The 19,781-nt window shown below is 40.5% G+C and overlaps 1 protein-coding gene across 1 annotated transcript; it reads right to left on the bottom strand.

Moving 5' to 3' along the window:
• Positions 1-13,032: 13,032 nt before the first annotated feature.
• Positions 13,033-19,580, bottom strand: hgh1 (HGH1 cochaperone). The gene is made up of 10 exons (XM_026167234.1): positions 19,400-19,580; positions 18,105-18,227; positions 17,869-18,007; positions 17,626-17,763; positions 17,361-17,512; positions 16,358-16,458; positions 16,075-16,173; positions 14,744-14,835; positions 14,525-14,647; positions 13,033-13,635 (listed from the first exon to the last, which is right to left on the bottom strand). Exons 2-10 carry the CDS (start codon positions 18,212-18,214, stop codon positions 13,414-13,416), a joined length of 1,176 nt encoding a protein of 391 aa, XP_026023019.1. The 5' UTR covers positions 18,215-18,227; positions 19,400-19,580; the 3' UTR covers positions 13,033-13,413.
• Positions 19,581-19,781: the final 201 nt, after the last annotated feature.

Genomic DNA, 19,781 nt, shown 5'->3' with positions numbered 1-19,781 from the left:
AGTGTATCATACCATAAATGGTAAGAAGTCACAGCCAGAAAACAGCAAGCCACTGAATATCATTCCTCAACATTTTGTACACATATGTAAAATATATAAAACAATTCTTGAGAATAAACACAGCTTATCCTAAAAGAACGTTGGGCTGGCTTTACTGCATTTTGGTCCTCTTGATTACATTAATAGAGTGGACACCATTTTTCGCCGCAACTTTTCTTACCATTTTGTCTGTGTCAAGGTTGTATTTTTTTCCCTCTGTCTTAGTCTTAACGATTTCCCCAAAATATCATTTTTCTTTTAACGCCATGAGTAGAACCAGAGAAGTTAAAATAGAGTCTTCAGTGTCCTTTATTTAGGTCTTTGTATGCTATTCTACTTTCTCCTGCTTCTCCACTATGTTCTGGATCCAAATATTGTACTTTGTACTCCTTACGTCATATTTTTAAAGCTTTAGTTACTTCAATAAAGCTACTCAGCAGTGTAAAAGTAATTAAAATCATCTCCAGTTGTAATATGAAATTGATATTAATGAATCAATAATTAGGATCTAATATGATACTAATGTACTTTATGCTTGTCTGCATTATGACTACCTACTTACTTTATGTGCATCCAGAACCTTTTGATGCCAAAACGTCTGACTTTCAGTAAGTGAAGGGTCTAAGCACTTCACTTAGTTAATAATGTCTTCTCACTTCCTTTCTAAGCTGTATGTGGGGTAGCACCTTGTCATTGTTTCCCTGATGTCATCCTATTGAAAAAATCCTGGAGACACCTCTGACTGCATGGACAGAAAGACTAAAAAAAACAAAAAACAAGCATTCATCACGTTCTCGCTTCCTTTTGTTTCTTTTCTCTCTCTCTACTATCAAATTTAAAAAACAGAACTTATAATAATTATCAGTCTCTTGTTATAAAAGGCACCATGTTATCACAACCATGGTTTACTCACACACAGTCTAAAACCTGCAGTAATACAACAGGACGTGTTTATTCTTTGGGACTTCTTTTGTGTTGTTTAACTCTTGTCCAGCTTTCTCAGCTCCTTCTAATCTAAGATTGATAGTCAACATTTAAAACCACTCTATTAGAGAAAACAAGGATCTCTAATGCTGTTTTGAAACTTTCTGAAAAAAACAGGGTAAAGGGTAAATCCAGATGGAAAATGTGATCTTTGTAGGTTTTTTCTCTGAGGTTTAAACTGATACTAATGCTGAAGATGAAATCACTGTCACGTTTCACAACCTCTGCCAGAAAAACAAAATGAGCTGTCTTTTTTTTCCTCTACCAAAACTTTTAACCAATCAGAAAATAACCTCAGTCATTGCGGTTGGTTTTCATACCAAATGCCCTGGAAGAAACCTCCATTAGCTCAGTGTATGTGTTTGTGTGGGGGGTGGTTGAGGAGGGGGTGTATGTGTTGTGAATAGATGGATCTCAGGAGGGAGGAGAAGAAGGAGGAGTGGATGGAGCTGGATGTTAACCTTAGTTTGGAGTGGAAAAGTACAGCAGTCTGCTGTGGAGGTGGAGACTTTCCTGCTGAGTGCACACACAAGAGCCAATCGGCACACAGAAAAACACACTGCCTGACAGCAATGCCAAACTACCAGCGAGGTTGTGAGTTTGTGTTTTTAAAGAGAAGCTTTAGTTTCCAAATTTGAACTGCAAAGTGAAATGGTATATACTGGGAAAAAAGTTATATATTCATGGAAACAGTCATGAAGATGTTGATTCAAGGAATGGTGCTTTCCTTGGGTGGCAGGAATAATTGGAACAAAAGGAATTCCCAAACAAGATCATTCACGTGAATGCCAAATCAAGTTTCAACAACTCAGACAGCAGAAAGGGAAATTTTTGGTGCATGGCCTGCTGAATGTGCATAACCATCGTGCGCAAAAGTAAATGTCTGAATAATAGTATCGGCGATCGTGGCTCAAGAGTTGGGAGTTCGCCTTGTAATCGGAAGGTTGCCGGTTCGAGCCCCGGCTTGGACAGTCTCGGTTGTTGTGTCCTTGGGCAAGACACTTCACCCGTTGCCTACTGGTGGTGGTCAGAGGGCCCGGTGGCGCCAGTGTCCGGCATCCTCGCCTCTGTCAGTGCGCCCCAGGGTGGCTGTGGCTGCAATGTAGCTTGCCATCACCAGTGTGTATGAATGGGTGGGTGACTGGATGTGTAAAGCGCTATACAAATACAGGCCATTTACCATAGTAGTAAAGTTTTGATTAATATGGTTGTAATTGAATTTAAAATCCTTATCCTCACATATAAGGTCTTAGATAATCAGGCCCCATCGTATCTTAATGGCCTTGTAGTACCATATCACCCTATTAGAGCACTTCGCTCTCACACAGCAGGCTTACTTGTTGTTCCTGGAGTATTTAAAAGTAGAATGGGAGGGAGAGCCTTCAGTTTTCAGGCCCCTCTTCTGTGGAACCAGCTTCCAGTTTGGATTCGGGGGACAGACACTATCTCTACTTTTAAGATTAGGCTTAAGACTTTCCTTTTTTATAAAGCATATAGTTAGGGCTGGATCAGGTGACCCGGAACCCCCCCCCTTAGTTATGCTGCAATAGGCTTAGGCTGCTGGGGGCTTCTTATATAACACTTCTTCTTCACTCACCTTTTTTTAGAGGTGATATATAAATCAAACTGACTTGATATGAACTGAAATAATACATTATGCATATTGATATGACTTGTCTATGCAGAATCACCGAGAGGTGGGAAAAGTTATTGTTAAGCATTAACCTCTGTAATTGTCAAATCACCGGCAGCCCATGTAGGGTTAGAGTTTAGACGGTTAGACTCCACCCATGTTTGGAGCACCCAAATGAAAAAACTTGTGTATGAGACTTCCTATGAAAGGTCACATCTCCTAGTTTCTGAAAACGTGTCTATTTCACAGATGGCTGCAACAAACAACAATCAATCCAACACTAATCCTAACAAGTTTCCAGTGACCTGGTGAATGTTAAGATATTAATCCATATTAAAAAGTCAGGTAAAACTGCTATCATTGCAATTATAAATTGTGATTTTTCACTGTGTTGCTCATCAAAGTGACGAGCTGTAGTCAATAGGGTTGCAGTGACTTGAAATGTTTAAAAAAAAGCTGATAACGGATATTCACATAGAAACCCCAGAAGTTTTTCTAAATACACATAAAATCATCCAAATCCCAAATTACATTGGAGAATACAATTTAAATGTGAGCAAGGTGAGATTTGACCCCCAGGCTTTGAGTTCTACACATAAGGTATGTTGTATATATGTCATTTTGGTGCACTGAGAGGTTTTACTGCTGGCATTCATGGGTTTAACATGTGTATAAACAAGAGATTTCAAAACAGCATTGCAGTTTTACAGGGAGTTACAAGTTTACTGCAACTTCTTGAAGTCTCATTATGAGGTTGCCACAGAGGAGGTGCTCTAGGGAAACATTGTACACTGATTTAAATAGTACCACTGCACAGTTACTTCCCTAAAACCAACTGTTGCTACATTTGTGCATGTGTAAAGATGAAACAAATGTGTAGAGATGTCTTCAAGTGTTCATTTTACGTTGGAGAGTTGGGCTACCTGCTCCTCCTCGTTCCAGTCTTCATGCTACATAACCTCACCCTCCTAACTAAATGCCAAACCCTTACTAGTTTGTCTTTGCTTTTCAAAATGTCCTGGCTCCCGTAGCCTAAAACCTCAGCTTGGTCCTCACACAGATAGCTGTGCAAGTACAAACACACTCACACAGAAGAGCTCAGATGAAGGAGAGCTAGAGGGAGGAGGGGTGAGTTGTTATTCTGGAAGCATGAGCTCAAGCTTCTTCTCTTTAGCCTATGGTGAATGTGTCACAGGGCTGACAATCCTCTCAAACTCACAGAGAAAAACGCAGACACAAAGTTGTCCCAGTCATTTCAGGCTGTTAATGTTAATTTCTTTGAGTCTAACCACCTTAAGCCAGATATTCACAGTTAAAACTAATGATTCGTTTTGTGGGGATGTGCTTTTTATCTTCCCAGCGTGAGTAAGACAAACACACAGATTAAACTGAGAGAGTAAGATCAATGTTGGGTAGACAGGAAGAGAAGAGAGCTTCTGTGGTAGTGAGAATAATTGGTGCTGATTGGCTGGTTGCTGTGCTGCTGTGTTGTTATTTCATCCATTTTCTAAATGAACCCTGGTATGTGGATGTGGCTTGTTTCAGCAGATAAAGGACACAGCACCCCCTGCTGGTTGGACCTTTAATGATTTTCATGAGCTTCATGAAGATCTTACAACAACACACAGCTTCTGTCTGAAGAGCAGAGTTTCTAAAATTATTATAAGATAATAATACTGTGATCAGTGAAGAGTGAAAGAGATACAAGCTGAACATCCTAGCTGGGAAATCTAAACTTCTTCTCCAAAGAAAAAAGTCCAGAATAACATCAGCAAAATTAAATATGACAAAAGATTCAAAAAACTGGTTGATGCTCATATCTGCTTTTCAAGTCACACGTCTGACTTAGAGTCCCTGGTCAGGAACTACAGGTCCACAGTCTCCACAATCAAGCCCAACAAGTCCACAGTGCAGTTAAGCAAACAAGTTCAGAACAAGTCTAAATGCTCCAAAATCACAGGTCAAATTGCAGTTATGAGGTTATTAATTCTAATTTAAGGCAAAATCCAAATTCAGGACCATACTTATGTCTCACAGAGTCCTAAATGGCCATATATCAGAGTGGAACACAGGGGTGTAGCTAGGAGTCAGTGATGTCGAGCTGTTAGTTTTATTTTAAGTAATAAATAAGCACGTTGTGCTCATATGCACTCAAGAGGATGCACAACGAAGTAACACACATACTAAAAAAATAACCCCAAATCACACATTTTAGTAGTTAAATCCAGTTAATATTTACAAAAGGTCACCAGAGACATCCCAACTGGGTTGCTGTTTTAGGTATGCGTGATGTGTTGGCTTAATTTCTTCAATTAATAGCAAAGAAAACGTGACCCAGTCACCTTTAATTTGCTTTAGGCCTGCGGACAGCGTAATAAAGATGCTGCAGCAGCTAAGAGGACAGAAACAGTTCATACTAAAACATCACATTCCGCATGTAAAGTATATAATAAACATACGGTAACTCTGAGACCTGCGCGTAGTGACAATGCGCAGCTAATGTCCAGCTGTGATGAAAGGGTGTCACGTCCCAGCTGACGAGCTCAACAACAACAAAAGCACCAACGAGCATTTAGCGACAAGTCTGGCACGTAGTACATGCACGTGCTCACAGAGTACAACACGCACGTGGAAGTGAAAAAGAAGCCTGTCATTGGCTGACTGGTGCTGGCGGAGCCGCCCACTTTCACGTCGTCACACAATCATGCCGTTTGACGGCCAACGAGAGCTCGCGCTCAGTGTGGACCGAAGGAGCTCCACGCTGCTGCTATATGGCAAGCCATTAGCGCCAAATATCGCCCCTTTTCTAACCCGTTTAATTATTCAAAACGCCGAAAAAAACGGCGTTTGTCCCGACAGAACTCACATGGCGCAAGAACGCACCATCCGAGTGGCAGAAAAAAAGGCGTTTTTATTTGTCTCTGAACGCCGCTTTTTACGTCACACGACAGAAAACGCTGTTCAAAGATGCATAAAAACGGCGTTTTTAACGGCGTTCTGTGTCAGCTGTAACAGCGTTTAAAACTGTGTTTTATTGAAATTATGCATTGTTCCCTTATCCAATTTCTTTTAACTCATTTCACCCAATCAAAGAAGAAGTGCAGACCACGCTAATTCATCACAGATTCACCTTGCGGCTAAGTGATTTCCTATTCGGTCCCAGTGCTTGTTACCCACTATGCATTTTGATATGTTTAAGGCATGATCAAACAAGCAATGGCAGTGTTTGTGAACAACAGATAGTGTAACCCTGGGCACACCGCTGTGAAAGAATAACTCTGCAGCAGATACATTGGGCTGCAAGCCGTTAGCGTGTGTCGAGGCATCCTGTGACTTTTTCCACTCTGGTCAGCAGACTGCAAACGCAATCTCCGAGAGCCCTTTTTTAATATCAGGGGACTTTAATCACACATCAGTGGACTCGACACGGCCCACCTTCACCCAGTATGTGACCTGGCCCACACAGATGGTCGGAGGAAAGCGGGGAGGCTCTTAAAGATTCTTTTGATTCTATTGTGGGGAGGACGTTGACAGCGTTGTGACCTGTGTTGCGGGCTACATTAACTTCTGTGTGGATAACACGGTCTGCTATAACAGAGTATTTTATTCTTGTTGTATAGTATTGTATTATATTTACCTGAGCCTATTGTGTTTTTCCTAATGTTTACTGCTGTTAAACTTGTACTTTTTGCCATGACCTAAAAATCTCTCACATGCGGGACTAATAAAGGCTTATCTTATTGTTTATTCTGTCCTGTTTTGGTTTATGAGTAATGTAGTATCCTTTCCTTCCTGTATCCTTTGGGGCAACAGACCTTAGTCACACTTTTAGAGAAGTACCTGGTGAGGTGGATTGAGAGGAATATCCATGATGCATGGCAGTTTGTTCACTCACACTTCCTCTCCACCACAGCTTCCCAAGCGCAGCCAATCACAGAGCTTGCTCTCCTGATCCAAGAAGAACACATCAAAGTGCACTGCACTCACCTGAACTGACAGAACATCTGTCATTAACCTTATGGTGCACACACAAGCTTGCTCACAAAAACAGCCTGCCCATCCACTTCTTGTGTACAGCCTCTGTTTTGATCTTCCAGTTCAGCAAATGTATATATGTGGGTGTCCAGGTATTTGTACTCCTCCACCACATCGTATCAGCGAGTTCAGTATCTTATACTTTTGTCAAGATAATGCACACTGCAGCCGATTTGTATCTACAGTTATCAGAAAGAAGCCATAACCAAGTTACATGGATTCTTTTTTTATAACTTCATGTCATACAGGTAAACTAGTTATGTTATGTGCAACGCTGTCATGTGCCACTCTCTGGTTTTATGTTTCAAATTCGTGTAAGACATCCAGAGTACTCTGATGACATTGACAAGGACATCTCCAGTTTACATGGGAAACAATTATTTCATGTTCTTGAGATTACTTATTTACATCACTTTTCAGAAAATGTACATACAGGTCTGATTCAAAACTGCATATCTATTTTTTTTAATGCATGTTGAAAGGGCAAAAATATTCACGAGATACTGTTAATATTATTAAAATTGAAGGCTATTATACAGTGGTATTACTTTAAACTGAGTAAAACGGTATTTTGATAAAAGTTAAGGTCTCTGTTTGTTTCAGAAAAAGCTGCTTTTATTATTTATTTATTTACATGCCCTCCGCGGACCATCTCTGCACTGCGATGACTGATTAGTGGCTCCCTGCACACTAAGGGCTGCACACAGGGACAAGGCACACTAGGTTACAATCAGATCTTCCCTGGGCAGAGAGAGGTCATGAACTGTATGCCACTTTTTCATTGGCATACATTAAGTACAATGTTTTATTGCCCACGGTGGGGCAGGTCACATACTGGGTGAAGGTGGGCAGTGTGGAGTCCAGCGAGACATGATTAAAGTCCCCTGATATCAGAAGAAGAGCTCTCTGAGATTGCATTTGGAGTCTGCGGACCACAGAGAGTCACAGGCTGCCTCCACGGATGCTAACGGCTAATAGCTCAATGTCTCTGCTGCAGAGTTGTTCTTTCACAGCGATGTGCCCAGGGGTACCACAACTGTCTTTAACAAACACTGCCAGTCCCCCTCCTTTCCTTTCACCGCTGTCTCTCGTCTTGTCCGCCCGCAGCTGGAACCCGGGCAGCCTACTCACAGAGGGAGTACTGCCACTGTGACCGGGTTAGCGTCATTAGCTCTTCAATCATATCAGGGAGCAATCTCACATTTACAGTGATTACAGGAAGGAGAGATGGTGTGTAAGGTGTCCTTCTCGGGAGACATCACCCCCCTCTCTTCCCTCACTGGGGATGTAGGGTCTGTCTGCCGGTAGCGCAGCTGCAGGGCCTAGCGCTAACAGCTGATCCCTAACGTAAACAAAGGAGCCATGTGTCGAGTGTCCAAATACGGGTGAAAAAAGAGGAGACAAACGAAGAGAAAAGTCAACATAACTAGCACGAAGCGGTAATGCATGATGGCAGAATCTGATTGCTAAGACATAAGTTAAAGGTTAAGAGAAGTAAAGAGGAAAATAAGAAAGAAGCTCAGAAATGAGCAGAGCTGCCATAACAGGTAACACAGTTAACGTTTCAGAAAAAGTATTCTGTCGTTTGTTTGCTTGATCATGCTTTAAACACATCAATATGCATAGTGGGATTATAAGTGAATACTGTGACAAGCACTGGTACTGAATAGGCAATCACTTAGCAGCAAGGTGAATCGGTGATGCATTAGTGTGGTCTGCACTTCCTCTTCTTTGATTGGGTGAAATGAGTTGAAAGTAATTGGATGAGGGAACCATGGGGAGTGCCCTGCATAATTTCAATAAAACGCCATTTTAAACGCCGTTACAGCTGACACAGAACGTCATTAAAAACGCAGTTTTTATGTGTCTTTGAATGGCGTTTTCTGCCAGTGACGTAAAAAGCGGCTTTCAAAGACAAATAAAAACGCCTTTTTTTCCGCCACTCGGATGGTGCGTTCAAGGCGCCATGTGAGTGGCGGAAAAAAACGGCGTTCTGTCGAGACAAACACCGGGTTTTTTTTGGCGTTTTAAATAATTAAACAGCGTTTTTTACGCCATTTATTAACCAAACGGGTTAGAAAAGGGGCGATATTTGGCGCTAATGGCTTGCCATAATGCTAAACCGAGGAACGCGCAGTGGTGCGTGCATAATGGCAGAATTTGTAGAGTAACGTTTGGTTGCAGTGAGTGAAGATACCTGTGAATCGATGTGTTTTAATGGAGGACAGACACGACTTTAAAAAGTTATTTAATGGTCAGATTCGGTGAGAACTGAAATGAGAAATGATGGGTGTGGAAGGCAGGCCACACGGAATTTATGATCACTGGAATTGTCACTCAGAAAGAGATAAACGATGATTATCAGACAGAAAAGCAGCTGAAATATAAGTTTTATTAGTTACAGTTTGTTGGAAAATAAATTATGGAAATGTGCATATATGCATAAGACTATAAAACATACTTCAGCTTCCATTTATGTATTTTTTATTGGGCACTATGCCGAAAGGGGATAAAAATTATATGCTTTCCTATTCAATGCAAAGAAAGCAATCTCACTATTCTTAAAGTTGTGTTGTGTTTATGTTTATATGATGAAATTTCAATCAAATAAAGTGTAAAATATATTTGTCCTTTGATGACTGATTTAATCTGAAGGGTTTTTAAGGTTGCATGTTTTCTTCTCAACATTTTTAACTCATCTGACTCTAACACACTTTATAATCCACGTTTAGGTTTGCTAGGATAATTCTCGCCATCTTATTTAAAAGGGAAAATGTATATTCATCATTAATTAACATGAGCGCTTTAAGTCATCATGTAAATATGCCAGATTGAGCCGCACAGGCTAATTTTCATCTGTCAGGTTAATGGCATAAATTAAATTAATCAACAACACCAAACATTCAGAGACATGTGAGCATGATTAAAAGACAAACACATGTAAAGTAAACACATACCCATGTTACTTATTAAAAGTCAAACATTATACTTACTAATAAAAACACATTAGAATTGAGGACCTTTAGTGACACTTTAAATCACAGCATGTTTGATTATCCAGTAATGACTGTGTTACAGATTAAGAGAAAGAACTAAAGAATGTTACGTTCCTTATTCCTGTGTATTTTATTCATCATCATGATGTCAGTAAAAACCACCACGGATGGGATTTTCCATTAGAAAAAAGTCGGGGTCTCCCCAGCTTGTTTGTGTTTTTCCAAACCTACTCTCCCTTAATGAAGGAGCAGAGGGGCAGAAACTCTGACCCTCTGTCCCAATTCAGCAGCAACCTACCATAAACAGTACGCAGCAGTGTCATTAATCTCAGCCTGCAGAACTCCTCACAGTAGTAGGCTATATTACACTCATTCACCAACTATATCATGTTTTTAAGGATAAGTTCTTAATTTCTAGTCTATGTGACACAAAACATCCAGATGAGTGGAAGGGACTCACTGGGTTTGGTCTTTACCTCACGACTCCTCTGGGCTGGGTGTTGGTTTCAGGATACAAATAGTTCATCTGATATCAACAGGGTAGGAACTGACGTAGTCCCTGAGGACAGGAAGATAAAGTTACAGGCATGTGGACAGAGCGTGTCACACCCCAAAGAAAACTATTTGTGTTAATCAAGTCACCCGTTTGAAAACGGTGTGTAACTCCTGGCAGTTTAAATAGTTCGCTGTGTCAGTCAGTGCAGGAAGATTAGAAAACAGAATAAGAAGAGGTCATTGTGAGATTTGAGAAGTTTGGGTTAAGAAGATGATCCGTATGCCTCAAAGATATTGCAGAGAGCTGGGTTTGAATCTGCCCCGAGTCTATTTACTGCCTGTCTTACACCAGTTTTTCTCCCAGGATTCCTGTCTTCTCTCCGCTGTCCTATCACAATAAGAATCACATTCTAATAAGGTGAAAAAACATTGAATCTCTTTTTTTTTTAGATGCCAACAAGCTGCATTTCATTGCAAAATAAATGGATACGCTGGTTAAAGCAGATGACAAGAAGCCTCATACTGGAAGGAATAACATATATCCTAAGGGACAAACGGAAAACTTTGTAAAAGATTTGTATTTTGCCGTTCAGTCAGAATATTCTGCATTTAGTTGGTTTTATCCTCTGATCCGACGCGGTGGCTTCGTTTGAAGTGTTTTTGAAGCATGTGAAACGGAAAGCTCTGAGGATCCGTTCTCTTTGTTTTTGTTGTCTCTGGAAATCTTTTCTTACTTTTTCCTGAATAAATAATCACTGCAGCATGAGACACAGTCATGTTTTGAAGACTTAGCTGGGGAAGTGACAGATTTTTGTTTCTGTTCTCTTTTTTTTTTTTTTTTTTAAACATAAGGTTAAGAAAGGAAGGATGGGTGACTTCCTCCTGAGGTTACTGAATGTTTCTTCTCTCTGTGAGTTAATAAATGACTCCTTTCTGTGTGAAACAGTTATGTATGTGCTGTTTGGCCTCAAGCTTGTCAAGGTGGAAAAACTAACACAGACGCTGATGAAGGAACACATGGTCAGATCACACACAGGCACATACTGTTTAACCTCGCGAGCATCTTGTAATTTCCGCTCATTCTAACTTAAACACATTCACAGGATCTCTGTTGGCAAACATTAATCTAATCTTGACATTAATCTGTGGCCCTAAACTGAAACAAAACTCATTTTGAGACCGTCAAAGATGTTCCCATTAAAGTTTAAATGACCTGGTCATATGTGAAAAACCACACATTAAAGCATGTTCAGGTTCAGCGTATGGCTTCATTTTCCTGTAGTTTTTAACAGTTGGTGAGGTGGAATCTCTTAACTCCAGCTCTATGTGTTAACACTAAGGAGCTATGATGTTGATTACAGCTAAGAACAGCCCCTTTGTTCTTGTTTTGTGCTGTTTTACACGTAGCGTGACATGAATCGTGGATGGTTTATCTCTCAGGCTCATAAAATGTTACTGAGATCCACTCTGATCCCTTCAAAGGGTTTTAACCCAAACAGAAACAGGTCAGAGTATACGCACTCACCCACAGTTTATGCTGTTTTTCTTCCTGTTTTTTATCTGATGTGTCTCAACCAAATTCCCGTTACTATTGAAATTACTGCGGCTATATCCTCTTTATGTTTTCACAAGAAGCCAATACACTATCGAGAGACCGAATATATCAAACTAATAAATAAATAGAGGCTACAAAATACAAGAGTTAGGACGTGATTTTACACCCATCCATCCATCTTCTGCTGGTTCTTACTTTGAGTGTTTTTCTTTCTTAAGTTGGACATTGCTTAAATTTCTGTCTGTTTATTTTCAAGGTAAAAATAAACTTCTGCAGAAGCACACGGAGGGATTTTAGTGGTTTTGGATCCAAGTCACTGTGGAGGAATGACAGAAGCTGTACGTCATAGGTGTCAAACTCTGGCCCGCAGGCCAACTTTGGCCCGCAGCCTAATTACATTTGGCCCGCGAAGCCATACCAAATGACTATTAGAGCTGGCCTACTGGTATTATACAGCTAATATATATATTGTTTAGTATTAAGCTTTGCTTGTTCCATATTCAGTTTTTCAGCAAAACGTGTTCGAGTCTATAAGAAAAGATTCATTCTTATATCTGGAGGAAGATTTTTTTTTTCAATAAATATTAACGTTAGCCCGCGACTTTGTTCCAGATTTGAATTTTGGCCCACTGTGCATTTGAGTTTGACACCCCTGCTGTACGTGTTCTGACACCCTCTGCTGGTCATTCATTAACATTAAAAAAAAGAAAAGCCTCTGAGGGGAAATGGCTGTTTATCTCAAGCTAGTGAGGATGAATAGATCTTTTTATAAAGACTTTTTCTTATGAATAAATAAAGAGGAAACCAGAATAAAAAGGTTATAAACATGTCTGTTGGATTTGTATTACAACAGGAAGTGAAGCAGCCGCATTTCAACAGACTGTCATTTACTTTAACGGTGTGACTTTATGTGCAAATAAAAGCAATAAAATCATTTTGTTAAAGCGTTTAAATTGCCAGTTTTGGCAGCACAGGATTGGACCGCCAGGGCCTCCACCTCTGACCACCGGTCAATCAATGATAGCCCAAGTCCCTTTGGCCTTGCCTGCTGGTGCAGGCCACACAGGAAGGCAGGCCCATGTGGTTCTTTGGGGCTGGATGGGGCCACAGGAACTCCATCCTTATAAACAAATTCACTGTCCAGGTCCTACCTACTGAACTTTGTTTCAAAGTCTGGTCATTTCAAACAAAGCCTGTAATTTTCTCATAAATACTGATGAACGTCTTTGATGTCATAGTGTGGTTGTGAGAAATTTTACAAAGTGTTAGCAATAAAACCAACAGCCACTCTAGTGTAAAAGTTATGATGGCGTACATTTATTTGAACACGTCTCCTTTCTTGGAGCACTCTTTTCAATCTTCTCATCACTTTTTATAAAGCAGAGAGAAAATAAATCAAGTTTAATACACATGAAACACATGAAAATGACTCGATGTTTAAAGAGATTCTTGTACTGTCGTCAGATCAGATTCAAGCTTTTTCCCCTCATGTTCTTTGTGGTTTAATCAGCAAAATAAGCTGATCAGCTTCACTGATGCGGTAAAAGAGTAATTTCTCTTCCACTGTCCTCAGCACCGACTCCACGTGACTGCGCAGCATCTCTTTCCTGTTACACCTGAGTCAGCCACATTAAAGCAGTGCTTCTATCTGAATGACAAAAAGCCTAAAATAGATTTCACTTTATCAGTCCACTCTCCTGTTCTCTGTCTGTCTGCTCAGAATCACTCTTCTTCTTTTTCTCGGCCTCCTCTTCTGCTTGTTTCCTCTTCTCCTCCTCTTTCTCCAGCTCTTCCTGCTCTTTGGCATCGGCCTCCTTTAGTTTCTCCTCCACATCCTGAGGGATTTCTACCTCCATCAGGTTCTCCATGCCCTCCTCCGGCTCATCTCCTATCAGCACCTGGGTGAGTTAAGATACAATCGCATTACACCTTCACATTCGAGGCCCCCCTTTACTTACATGACATGAATAAAGAAAAGCACATCACTGACTTCCTGCTTTGAAACAACACAGGAACAAGAATAGAATAGGTTTGGTTTTTATTCATAAGTCCAAAACTATAATTAATAAATGTTTACTATTACATTTTTACTGACTTTTAGTTATTCTGAGAGCTATAAAGTTCAACACAGCCAGGGTTGACATGTATCACGAATGTGACTATTAGCTGTATTTATTAAGCCAAATTTTCCATTTCAGGCTCCGAGCATGTTGAAATAAAAATGGGCAATTCACAGCTCATCCTTCCACACAAAATGATCCCTATGAGTGTCATCTACTCCAATCAGATGATGATAAAATGCAGATTAAAAGTCTATAAAGAACATAAATAATATAAGTAAAATCAGCACTCTCACAAAAGAGACAAAAGGTTATCGTCTCGTAGGCTAATAAAGATCAAAGCATATCAGTTGTGTTGACTGGACAGCTATTCTTGGTGTGTTAGTCGCAGCAGACTAGAATCACGAATGACAACATTTATACATTTTCTGCATTAATAAATGCAAATTCCTGTGACACACACACACACACACACACACACACACACACACACACACACACACACACACATTCAGTATTTAGTAAGGTACTAAAACCCTGATCATAAACTGCTCCCAACAGGGTTTGGTTCAGCACAAGTTACCGTGGTTATTTAGGTAAAAAGAGAGCCACCTCTGTGACATAGGACACCCCAACTTTAAGCCCACTTTAATCTTGCTTCACAGTGTGCCCCTCAGGTGTTAGTTTTCCAGTTTAGACAATAACCAAACATCTAGATTTTTCCTACCTGGACCAGTTTCTCACAGGCCGCTGTAACGTGGGCGTCCTTCTCCCAGCGGTGGAACTCTCTCATGATTGGATAAACATTCTTCTCTTTCAGCATCTGCCGGCCGGCTTTAGTTGCAGTCAGCTACATAGAGAGACAAGCAGTGAGGAGCTTGACATAAAAACATAATTACCTAATCTGTGTGCGTGTGTTTGTTTCCGAATGTTTGTGGTTTTGTACCAGTAAGAGCGTTTCCAGGAGCATCTTTCGGATGTCTGGGTCTTCCTCTCGCTTCTTGTCCTCGGGGAGGTACTGCAGGTCGACAGGCAGGCCTGGACCGTAAATTAGGTTCTGTTAGAGTCTCAACTAGCAGTAAATGGATTTAATAAAATAATAGTCTCTTAGTCCTTCTTTCTCAATATTATATGATGCTGTCTGTGGCTCTCAGCTCATTATATTCCCAGACTCTAATCATACTTGAGGGGTTAAACCATCATGACAATCTCACTGATGCAGGGATTATGCACGGCTGAGAATGCAGAAAGTTGCAGACACCAAGGATAAGTAGTGCTATTTATTAAAGTCCACTTCAAGATACACGGTGCATTGTTATGTCTCTTCACAGGATGGCACACAGCAGATGCCCACACAAAAAAAAAGATTCACATCCCATGGACCCAAGGGGACCCTAGAATACTCACAGTATGTAAACTGTAAAACTTTTACCTTTCATGTCTCTGGGTCATCCTTCCAACACTTATTTATCATTTTAGTCAAGTCTAAGCACTGCATGGTGAAGTCCAATTTATTTAGAGCCATCTGGATGTTAGCTTTTTGCAAGGAAAGAGTCTTTTTTTCATCAGCATGTGTGGAGCTGGTTTCAGACCAGAAACCACCTGTGAAGCTGCTGTGTGGTATTTTGCACCAGTGTGTTAGCACTGTGTTGAGTGTTGAGCTGCAGCAGAAGCTCAAACCCAGTAATCAGGTTATAACAATAACGGCAACAAAAATATCAAACCTGTGCCACTAGCAGATAAACAACATTGGCAACTTCATGAGTGAGTGATTTTCACATTTTGGCTATTAAATTAATTAAACATCTTGTCACATATCAATCTCACGTCATGTTTTTGGTAGCGTCTCTTTTTCAGTAGTGAATGTTCCAGTTACTTCTCATTTTTTAAACTAAAAGTGGAGAGGATCACTGCCCTGCATGTCAGTATCTTCTTTTAATTGTTCTTTTTCTATATAATTTACCCAGGAAGTTTACATTTATTATTTAAAACCTTTCCGTATCCCTGGTTTTAATAAAAACTATATAAATAAACTTAATTAAAAATTGTATTATTCTTATTCATATAGCAGGTTGTGTAATTGAGTCAAAATAATCTGCAAATTGTGTGTTTACAGAAATGGAACATGCAACCAAGTTTGACAGAGTGGCTTTCTTATGCAGTGTTAATTTATTTTGGATAAAACTGGAGTTTGATGCCAACGAGGAAACAAGGTAGATCAGACTGAAATATGAAATATTACTGATATAAAGTGATATTACTGATATAAACACACACCTTCATTTTCCTCCTCTGTCAGCTCCTCTGGACCGGCCAGCGGCAGCAGGAGGAAAGGCAGGATATCCACAGCATCGCTTAGCAACCACTTGTGATGAGCTGCAGAGTGAACAGAGGTTTGAGGTATAACAAATCTGGTGTTGTGGAGGCGACATCACTGAGGTTAAACTCTAACCCTAAACCAGAAATCTGAACCTCCACTGTAAAAAATGTGGCCGAGGCTCCAATTAACTCTTTTTATCTACGGTGACTTTAGCCTAAACTTCAATAATGTGTGTCTCACCGTGGTCAAAGCAACAGTTGCGCAGGGTGCCTATGACTCCGCCCCTCCTCACCACAGATGACTGGTACTGAGTGAAGGGCAGCAACCTCTGGACTACACACCTGAAACACACCCAAACATCATTAGTGCATGCTGCAGGGTCAAAGCATGGCAGTGTGTAATTTTAAGAGAATTGACTGTGAACATGCACCTCCAGTCATGAACCACATTTTGCCAGTAATTTAACTTCCAACAAGCCTCAGCATGTGAAAGCTCCTCTCAAAGATCTAAGATGTTGTCGGTATAACAAGTGCAAATCAGAAAGCAAAGCTTGTCCCAGGTCAGCGTTATTCTCGGGTCAGAACGCCTCTTCTGTAAACATTTAGTCCCCTGTGGGGCAATGCAGGAGGTTCTTGAAGCTCTCCTTGACTTCATTTTACTTTTGGACATGTAGGTGGAAAAATTGTACTTACAGTTTTAATAAAACTGGGTCCTTATCTACACATACACACCTATTCTTTTAAACCAGATTATCCTGCTTTGTTCTCCAAAAACAGAGCATGTCAGTGTTATAAAGCAGGGTGCCTAACTCATTTTAGCTCATGGGCAAAAGAAGTCTCTCAAGCAGGCCAGAGAACTACAACTAACGCCCGATGACCTGGTAAAAAGTGTTCTCCTTTCTTTTAATGTAAAGATATTTAAGCACATTTTCCTGACCATCAATTTATAAAACTGATGAGAAGCATCCTCAGACGTGTTTAGAAACAAAAGTGTAATTTTAACAATATGTCCCAGTCGAATCAGTCGAATGTCAATACAAACAAGATGACGCAGCAAGAGCAATTTGTGTGTCACAGGCAGGAGGATGGAGGAAAGAGGAGACGAGGATATCAGCCGAGTCAACTGTTTTCCAAAGGGTGATATTTCAGTGACCTAAAAGGCTAATATTCAGAGAAAAAGCTGTGTATGATCGAGTCTCCCCAACTCTGTCTCTGAGCTCTTGACCAGCAGTGAAGTCAGTCACCTGTCCTTGTCCATCAAGTAGTTTCTGGCCTCAGGCAGCTGCGTCAGGTTGGACAGCAGAGGACCCAGGTAGTGCAGTTTAGCGTTCTTATTGTAACCTTCAGTACAGAAGATCTGAACAAGCTGTGCCATACCGACGTCCTCCTGCAGCACCTGAAACAGAAACAGTTTGTCTCTCATTATCCATGAGGAGGAGATTAACATGACGGTAAAGCTAGAATGATTATGAATTCAGTCCTAAAATGAAGCGCTCTGACTGGACGCACCTTGAATAAAATCTTGCAGGTTTTCTCGTGTCGCGTCAGATTTGACAGGATGGTGCAGATCTGATCGGAGAACAGGTACTCGGGGTCCAGAAGGTTCTTAAACAACACGGGGACAACTTTGACATCTTTCACCAAAACCTGAGGGACACACAACAACCAGCAAACGCCCGTTACATGTTTGTTTTAGAAAAGGAAATAAAGTGAACACACAAAGTTTTCAAGGGCTGCGCTCGAGTCCACTACCTGATGAAGAGTCTCATCGGCTGACAGGTTGATAAAGATGTGGTAGCAGTCCTTCACTATGGCAATGGAAGGGTCAGAGGTCAGGGCAAACAGGGCAGCAATTAGATCAGGTTTAGAGTGGAGAAAGCGGCAGCCATCCCTGACATCAAACACAGGGGAAAAAGAAAGTAAAAAGATGGAAATATGTACATATTTACTACATTTATGGCAGAAGTCACTTTAAATAATCCTCCCACCTGTTTCCAGACAGTCCCAGGATGTACTCAGTGGCCTGACCTTTGACATCTGGACGTGTGCTGGGAGTCAGGAAGGAAAGCAGCTCTGCAACCTCAGAATCACTCAGCATCTTCAAACAGTGTCTGATCAACAGAAACAAAACCTTAACCACACATACAGCTCTAAACTCAGGTCAGTAACATGATTGGGTATAAAAATGAGCACGTTAAAGAGACAGAGTTTCTCAGAACTAAAGATGATCATCAGTCTGCAAAAACTGCATCTACTAACTGTGGCTCAATTTCAAAAATAATGTTCTTAAGTATGACATTGAAAGGACTGTGAATATCTCATCATCTGCAGCACATAATATCTTTTCAACTATTCAAGGAATCTGGAGAAGGCTCTGTGCACAACACTGTGATCTTCAGGCCCTGAGGCTGCACTGCATTAAAAACAGACCTGATTCTGCCATAAAAATTGCTGCATGGACTCAGGAACACTTCCAGTTCACTTCCAAATTATTATCTGTGAACACAGCTCATTGTTTCAGACACAAATGTAGGTTAAAGCTCCATCATGCAAAGAAGAAACCATATGTGAACATGATCCAGAAACACTGCCGTCTTCTCTGAGCCAAAGCTTAAAAGTGACTGAAGAGAAGTGGAAAACTGTGGCCAGACAAATCAAAATTTGAAATTTCTTTTTGAAAAACATGGACACTGCATCCAAAATACTAAGGAAACTGTGGAAGTGCATTAGTTCCAGCAGCTGACACATCTGGAAAGGCACCATCAATGCTAAAAGGTATATACACATTTAAAAACCACAGGCATGTTTTTCAGAGAAGAGCTTGTACATCTCACAAAGACAATGCTTATCATGAAATCATGGCATATCATGAAACACAAAATGATGACAAGCAGACCCAGGATGATTGAACAGCTAGAATCAGGCAACAATGGGAGGAAAATCCTCTCTAGAAAGTCCAGCAGCGACAAAACGAGATAATAGTTTTATTTAAAATGGACATTTTTCCAGTTTAAAGATCTGTTCTCTGGGTTCAAAGCTGAATTAAATCTGGGTTTCTGAAACTCTGGAAATTACTGCACACTGTTTTATTTACATTTAGAACAGTTAAAATTATTCCGGTAATGGATTTGTTAGGAATTACTTAGTAATAAGACACATTTCGAGTAGTACAGCGCTAAACACTTTAGAAAGTCTACTGTCTTTTGTACACACAGGAGCCTTTCAGCACAGCCTTGTCAGATGCTGTGAAACCTCAGCGTGTCTCCTCTTGCTCTTATCTTACCTTTAACTCTCTAAAGAGGCGGCTTTCATGTCGCTTTATACTTCTTTTTGTTCCTCTTCTTGTTTTATTCCTCTAACATCAGATGTCATGTGTAATAAACAGAAACAGCTCAGGAACATGTGGACACCACAGCCGATCTTTGTTCTTCTTCTAACCGTTTTCAGCAGCTTTAAATCCCCCTGCTGGGATTTACCGCCCCCTGGTGTTCACTACATGAGCTGCCACAAATTTTACTTCAATTCCTTCATGCAGGAAACTGGAGGGCCACGAGTGCCAACATTAAATACATGATTAAATATTTAATTAAATGTCTGATTAAAAAAAAAGGAATGAATACATAATTTTTTGAATGTTGTGCATGAAAAATGTATGGAATTTTATT

This window comes from Astatotilapia calliptera, chromosome 5 (assembly GCF_900246225.1).
Source record: "Astatotilapia calliptera chromosome 5, fAstCal1.2, whole genome shotgun sequence".
In the NCBI taxonomy this organism is placed as follows: domain Eukaryota; kingdom Metazoa; phylum Chordata; class Actinopteri; order Cichliformes; family Cichlidae; genus Astatotilapia; species Astatotilapia calliptera.
This window is presented reverse-complemented; position numbering and strand designations above follow the sequence as displayed.